This window comes from Helianthus annuus, chromosome 5 (genome assembly GCF_002127325.2).
Source record: "Helianthus annuus cultivar XRQ/B chromosome 5, HanXRQr2.0-SUNRISE, whole genome shotgun sequence".
Taxonomy (NCBI): domain Eukaryota; kingdom Viridiplantae; phylum Streptophyta; class Magnoliopsida; order Asterales; family Asteraceae; genus Helianthus; species Helianthus annuus.
Genome location: NC_035437.2, coordinates 86326638 through 86334637, shown reverse-complemented (window position 1 = coordinate 86334637; position 8000 = coordinate 86326638). Strand labels below are relative to the sequence as shown.

General features: G+C 38.1%; 1 protein-coding gene across 1 annotated transcript; it reads left to right on the top strand.

The window, feature by feature from the left end:
• The first annotated feature begins 282 nt into the window (after positions 1-282).
• On the top strand, positions 283-2236 carry LOC110940476 (NAC domain-containing protein 22). Its single transcript, XM_022182018.2, has 3 exons — positions 283-482; positions 567-835; positions 1459-2236. The coding sequence occupies exons 1-3, from the start codon at positions 317-319 to the stop codon at positions 2068-2070; spliced, it is 1047 nt and encodes a 348-aa protein (XP_022037710.1). The 5' UTR covers positions 283-316; the 3' UTR covers positions 2071-2236.
• The last annotated feature ends 5764 nt before the right edge of the window (positions 2237-8000 follow it).

Below are 8000 nucleotides of genomic sequence, written 5' to 3'. Positions count from 1 at the left end.
GAAAAGAAAATATATAGAATAAAAAACCAAACTAAACTTAACCGATTCTAACTAACTATAATATTTTGATTAATTTACTTATATTGATAGTAGAATTAAAACATCAACATTGGACAATCTTTGCCTGGAAAATATGGAAAACCGCGTGACCCTACCAAATTCTAATTAGAAGACTCATTGGCTCAAGTCTTTGCCCTCTTACAACGACTTCACTCACTTATCATGTCCCACATGCCAAACTTTAACCTTTACCCCCTTTCCTCCTTATATATAAGCTTCAAGTGACATTTTGAACCACAACCCAAAAATCTCAACCATGGATTCAAATTACTTGGAGCTCCAATTGCCTGGTTTCCGCTTTCATCCTACCGAAGAAGAGTTGCTCGAGTTTTACCTCAAGAAAATGGTTTCTGGCAAGAATGCGCATTGTGATATCATCGGATATATCAACATTTACCTTTATGACCCATGGGTTTTGCCTGGTAATCTTAACTTCTTTTCGATTACGCTTGATTATCAATAATGAAAAATAATAATATATTTTTTTGGATAATTGGATCTTTTAGGACTGTCAAAGATTGGTGAAAGGGAGTGGTACTTTTTTGTGCCAAGAGATAGAAAGCATGGGAGTGGTGGGAGACCAAACCGGACCACCGAAAATGGTTTCTGGAAGGCAACCGGGTCAGATCGTAAGATATATGGGTTATCGGACCCGAAGAAGCATCTCGGACTCAAGAAGACTTTAGTCTTTTATAAAGGAAGGGCACCAAGAGGGGACAAAACGGATTGGGTCATGAATGAATATCGTTTACCAGATAATTATTCATTTGGCAAGGTATTAATTATACCCGAACTAAGATTCAATTCTAACCATTTTCATATACAAGTAATTTTAAGGATTTTTTGTGTATAAAATACAAATAAAATTTCTAATTGGTCTCAATCGAGATAATTTACTAATATCGGCTCCTAGGATCGTTAAAATATGTTTTTCTAATGTCACCTGTCATTTTGTTGATCATCTGGCATACTTTGTATATTTAAAAATGTTGATATGGTATTTATAAACATTATTTTAAATAAAAAAAATCATGTCAACTTTTTCTAATAAAAAATATGAAATAGTAAAGAGAATGACACATCACCTTTTTAACCTTCTATGGTTACATTGAAAATTATCTTTTAATGACCACAAAACAAAATTCGAAATTGAATTATTTGAATCAACTATGAAAGTACATATTTAATGACCACAAAACAAAATTCGAAATTGAATTATTTGAATCAACTAACAAAGTAGATATGTATTCTTTGTTAAATATTTGGTGAAAGTTTAGAATGATTTCTTTGTATCGAAGATTTAATGTTTGTTTATGTAGGAAATAGTACTATGTAAGATATTTGGTGAAAGTTTAGAATGATTTCTTTGTAACGAAAATTTAATGTTTGTTTATGTAGGAAATAGTACTATGTAAGATATATAGGAAGGCAACTTCTATGAAGGTGCTAGAGCAAAGGGCTGCAATGGAAGAAGAAACCAAGACGCTAAAAGTCACCCCTCCTTTATCTCCCGAAGAAACCATGTCGTTCCACACACAATCTGATGGTGTTGCACCTCTCATGCCACCACTAGCGGAATCATGCCACATGACATCCGACAACAACGAATTCCATCAAGACTTTCTACTTTTCGTGGACGAGAAATTGAAACAAGAGTCTCCGCCACCACATGTAGTGTCGGTTGAATCATCCTATATGCCATCCAAAAACCAAGATGAGTTACATCATGACCTATTTCTTATGTTGGATGAAGAAGTGAAAGAAGAGCCAGATGTACTTAGTGATGCAACTAGCAGCAATTGTGACTATGACCACAACGACAACAACAATAGCAATCGTGCTAATAAAGTTACGGGTTTAAGATTACCAACAGAAGAAAAATTACACGATCTGCAATTGCCCAAAATAAACATGGATTGGACCCAAGACTCCTTTTGGACACAGTTATGCAGTCCATGGTTAGACAATATAATGTTGACGTCTCCTTATGCTAATCTCCTTAACCTCTAGATAATTATAGGGAAATATTAACTTAATTGTAGATTATGTTTCAACAATAAGTAAAAATGGAAGGCCATGTTGTGGATTGGCATTGTCTTTCTGTTCGAAGAAAAGTTGTAATAGTTAATTATTAATGTTTTTAGGAAAATATACGTTTTTGCTTGTTGATGCTAAATATTAATAATAAATACCTCTTGCAGGCTAGAACCAACAATATTGATTTATATTCAAATGAATAGGGTTGTTTAAAAAAATTAAGCTTGAATTTGACATGTTTATAGCTCAAGCACTCAATAAGCCGACTCATTTAACAAACAAAAAAAAAAAAAAAAAAAAAAAAAAAAACGTTCCATATAAGAGAAACAAGAGTTCATCTCGATTGCTGAGTTCCACTGAGTTAGATATGAAATAACTCGATAGGATATCAACTTTCATATGTATGAGTCATGAAAAACTCAAAAAATAATTCTCGTCAAGTGTATGAGATGAAATTTGATTCGTTACATAATTTTAATTTTAGGGGAATTGGCCTGTAATAATACCAAATAGAGGTCATTGGTCATTGAAAGTCCCACCTTTGAATATCCCCCCATCAGTCTCACCTTTCATCTTTTTTTCCTACATCGGTCCCCCGTTAAAAAAATTAACAGAGTTAAGTTTATTTCCAAATTACAAACAGATTTTTTAGGGCTTTTGATCAGAACGACGATACAAGTACTTTGACGTAAAACTTACCTCGAAATGGTGTTTCAAATGACTTGATTTTTGTTAATTGGAAATTTAAACACCCGAATTGAAGCGTCGTTTTCATTGTTTGGAGCATTGTTTCGAGGTAAGTTTTACATCAATGGACTCGTATCGTCGTTCTGATCAAAAGCCGTAAAAAACTGTTTGTAATTTGGAAAAAAAAACATAACTCCGTTAAGTTTTTTTTAACGGGGGACCAATGTAGGAAAAATAGGTGAAAGATGGGACTGATAGGGGGGATTTTTAAAGATGGGACTGTTAATGGCCAATGACCTCTTGTTAAAACTATTACAAGCCAATTCTCCTTAATTTTACAGAATAATGGTGAGTCTTCATAAAACCTAGACCAGAACAACATCCACTAGAGTTTGAGTTTTACTTTGAATTTAAGTTTGAAATGGAACATGTAAAATCATTAAATGCAAGACTTATTTGTAGTCTTAATCATAGTTTGCAGAAGAAATACATCAGCCTGGTAGGGTTGGAACATTATGTTATGAGTCGATCAGGTGTTGGTGAGTGGCAGAGTTGGTTCAATGGTTGGACCAAGTTTGAATAATATCTATATATATTTTTATTTTTATCGAAATACTTTTTATAAAAGATATAACTATCTAAAATATTATTTTCAGATCATATTTGATCCAAATTTGAGACCTCTCATACATATAGGAATATTTGCTTATAGGGTAGACGTTGATATTATATTCTATATAACTAATTTAAATATTTTTTAAATTGTTTTAATTCAAATAACTCTCTTTGTAACACCCCGTGTTACTGAATGTCAAAGTCAAAGTCAAAGTCAAGATTGACTTCTTTGACTATAGTTAGTCTATTTATGTGTGCATTTTCGTTAGTTGTATTATGTGGAGTAAGTGTTGTTAACCAAAGCGATCGAATGAATCGAACGTTCAAATCGATGTGAAACGCTAAACGACTGTGAATAATAGGAAGTAACAATGCGATAAAGTCAATCAATCAATAATCAAGCTAATCGAATCATCATCGAACTCGAAACTCGAATTGTGCAAACTTTGGTGTTGATATACATGTGTGTGTGCCTTATGTGTTACCTGTGCGTGTTTACTTTATGTTATGTGTGGCAATCAATCGAACCGAAACTCGAAACTCAATCGAACCCAATCGAAATCGAATTATGATAATTGGTGGAGAAGAGACAGTGCAAGATATAGATGATTGTATATAGTGGTTGGGATTAAAAGTAATTTGAATAGGAAACTCTATCGTATTCGTATCGTCTTCAATCGAAATCGAAATATCAAAAATCGTCGCACCGAACGCTCGAAACAAGCTGTTGACCGATCAGGCTCCTAGCCGATCGAACAGCCCAGCAGATCGGACATACTGTCCGATCGAGCAGGCAGTCCGATCGGGATGCCTGGCCGATTGGCCAGCCCTTTCCTCTTTGTGAAGCCTATAAATAGCCCTGTCATTGTCATTCTTTCCACTTTTGGAAACCCTCTGACCGACCGGCTTGTGCTCCCCTTCTTTTCTCAGATTTCTCTCAATCCCGGTAAGATTTCATCCTAAGTCTTGTACTTTCTTGATTAATGCACGCTCCTACACCTTTTTATCTTTCAAATCTTAACTTTTAACCGTGAAATCACCAAGATTCAAGCATTCTAGGATGATGTCATCATGGTGTTCTTGAAGAACTTCATGTTTTGGCCTCAATCCACCAAGAATAGCTTGGATCTAACCGATTTCCACATAAACAAGCAAAGATCTATCCTAGATCTAAACATTTACACGATGTAAAGGATTGAAAGATGGATTTTCCAACTTTCTTTCAACTCTTTTACACTCAATGCCTTCAAAACCGGTAGAAACGGAGCTTGAGCCAACTCACTAATCATTCTAATAGTTGTGTGGTTCAAGATTCGGATTCTATCTACGAGGTTCACCGATTTCGGGTTAAACTATAAACTCCGTTCCGAACCGTTCACCGACCGGACTTGGGTGGTTCCTGTCCGAGCAGGGGAAACAAGTAAGAACGAAGGTTCCATGGTTCAACTCGTCGTCAAAATACTTCGATATAACGTCAAACCATCAGAACAGCCAAGTGTTAGACGAACAGGCCGACCAGGTCAGGATGCTGACCGATCGGACAGGCTGTTCGAACGAACAGCCCAACCGATCGGACATGTCAGCTGATCGACCAAGCCAGCCGATCGGCTAGCACATGGCCTCACACTTTAACAAATTCATGAAGTCTAGTATTGAGCGAAGTGTTGTTCGATCGAACTACGGTTTGGGTTGAATTACTCTTCGGATCATAAGATACTATGCTTCAGCACTTAATCGATTTTCAACTCATTCGACGTATTGGAGTGCCACCCGATCGAACATGCCGACCGATCAGGTGACATCCTGCTGAGGACTCACTACTGAAGTACCTAGCCGATCGGTTAAGCCGGCCGATCGAACGGCCCGTTCGATCGATCGACCTGAAAGGGTAGGGACACTTCCATGTTCTCAAATACTACAACGAAAACTTCAAAAGGACAAGCCATCATACACAAACACATCCTACTCAAAGGAAGAAACAATCCACTCGAACGGCCCAACTGATCGAGCCTACCGGCCGACCGAACAGGCTGTCCGAACGGACTGTCAAACCGAATGAACAACCCGTCCGATCGAACCTACCGTTCGATCGACCAGGCTGTTCGACCCACCAACACTTGTATTCGTTTTACGTGTTACTCATCGTTATATTATCGAACTATTCAGGCTAACCCTACTCTCAATCGCTCCCTTCAATCCATCAATCATTGTGAGTATACTCGAACCCTTTTTGCTTTAGCACTTTTGGGTGTTACATACGTTACTTATCTAAATCACAAGCGAACACACTACTCAATTATTTAAACGCTAACCGTTCTGCATGTATCACGTGACTAAATGAATGCTTGTTATTATGTTTACACGTGGAATGCTGTCTACCTGCCTTAACGACGATAGTACTATAGTTTGGACTCAGCACCCGTTCACACGGGTGTTGTTAAGGACAATTACTTGCATGGATTACGGTGGTAATCATGTATTGTGAACTGCCTCGGGCAGTCAACCCGCAGTCATTGGTATCGATAGTTCCATATCAATAATTAACACGCTTCGTTTTCCTCTATGTACGTGCTGGTTATGCGTAATCTATTTCGAACTCTATATGCTATATATCAAACATGTATGCTCACCTTTACATTTTATGTATTGACTTTATTTTAACGTATACGACAGGAAATTAGGATGCTTATCTGCTAGGAAGGCGAGCTTAGAATAAGCGTCTAGAGCATAGTTGTCTGTAGATCTTGCAGATCGAGTCTCTAGAAGTATTTGAACAATATTTATATTTATATGTGAATCTGAGTTGTCGGAACAGAACATTTGACTAGTTGTTATCTGTAATAATTAGTTTACTATTTGGGATATGGTATGGGACGTATTATTTAAACTAAATAGTAATCATAGTTGTTGTGGAAACTTCTGGACAATCTGTTTCACTCAGTGCCATGCCCCGATGATTCCGCCATCGGTTGGGGTGTGACAGATTGGTATCAGAGCCATAACTATAGGGAATTAGGCTAGACACGACCTAGTCCGGGTCGCTGTCTTAGAGACCTAGACTATAGTTAGGAACCAACAGACCAAGCTTAAGTGCTATTTTCTAATATTCTTCACTATCGCTGCACTCGAATTTTCAAATAAGGTCAAGCGATTTAGTTGAGATTAGGTGTGAAAGCCGCAAACTCTCGACTAATTTGCTTGGTCAATGCTGATTTTATCAATTATCAATAATTTCCTCATTATTTTCAATAACGAACAAGGAGAATTATACCAAATCAGGAGTGAAATCCATATTTTGATGAATAATCTCCTCAATTTTGTTAAAACAAGGAAGAAGTTGCTAAGCTAGGGGTGAAACCCTAACCTTGACAACTTGTTCTGATTTTTATTTCATCTCACCAAAGCCTCGACGGACTCCAACGACCTGAACTCACAAGTATGACCTAGGGAATACGTGCTGAATGCCCAAGAATCGAGGCAAAAACGCGATCCCGAAAGTCGAAAAGTGACGACAAGTCTACTGCGAATAGTCGAATCGCTTTGGGTAGTCGATGTCTAATAGCCGCAGACAATCTATCTCTCGATTTTATGTGTTTCGATTCTGAGCCCGCAACTGCCGAGTCTGATGATTCGTCGATTTTATGTGCTTTACGTGTAGTTACCTGTTTATGCGTTAAAATTTTTGGAGAATTATTCGATTTTTGCTATCACTCCGATCGACACGCACGACTCGCATTGCTACTCTTTCTCATGACGCTAACAAGTCGCTGCAATTTTAGACGATATTATGCTATGATATACAATTATACTATACTACTCGACTTGCTAAACGACTATACTATACTATACTCGATATGCTATACACGATCGATACGAACGACACGCGAGCTTTGAATGATAGGTTTCTGTATTCTGACTGCATCTGTGATTGAATGTGTATGTGCTTAAGTGATTTTGTGCCTTACGTACTTATGTGCTTCTGTGACTACGTGGATCTGTGATTATGTGCCTATGTGTTTAAGTGATTCGTGCTTATCGTGTTCCTGAGCTTTAGTAAGTAGTAGACGTGTGAGGTGAGATTCGAATTGTTGTGTCTGAGACCTACGACGATGTCTGGTGTAGACCATGTCGTCATCTGGACACCGAACCCCTCTTACCCGCTAAGAAAAGAGAGACCGTCGTCTTGCTGCTATCATCGCCAAGCAAGTGGCAAAAGATGTGAGCGATGTGTATGAAAATGTCAGCGAATCTTCTGAGGAGTCGCGAACTGAAGCTCCTAAAGATGCTAACAAGACTGTTTTCAGCTTCAAACAGTTCAAGGCATGCGTACCAAAAGAGTTTACCGGAGAAGATGGCCCTACCGCCATGTTTCAATGGTTTGATTCTATCGAAGTCACTCTGCGCCAAAGCGGCTGTCCGGAAAATCTCCGTACCCTAAATGCGACCGGCGTCTTCCAATACCGAGCTCTAGACTGGTGGACGGCCGAACGAAACAAACGCGTGAATGATGCAGCTTATGAGCTGACTTGGGAAGAGCTGAAAGCCATCATGATGGACGAATTCTGCCCTCCCCATGAACGCCAAAAGCTGGAGGACGAGTT

Coding starts and splice junctions, on each gene's coding strand:
- LOC110940476 (XM_022182018.2), top strand. CDS start 317: ATGGATTCAAATTACTTGGAGCTCCAATTGCCTGGTTTCCGCTTTCAT. Junction 483..566: donor TGACCCATGGGTTTTGCCTG/GTAATCTTAACT, acceptor TGGATCTTTTAG/GACTGTCAAAGATTGGTGAA. Junction 836..1,458: donor ATAATTATTCATTTGGCAAG/GTATTAATTATA, acceptor TTGTTTATGTAG/GAAATAGTACTATGTAAGAT.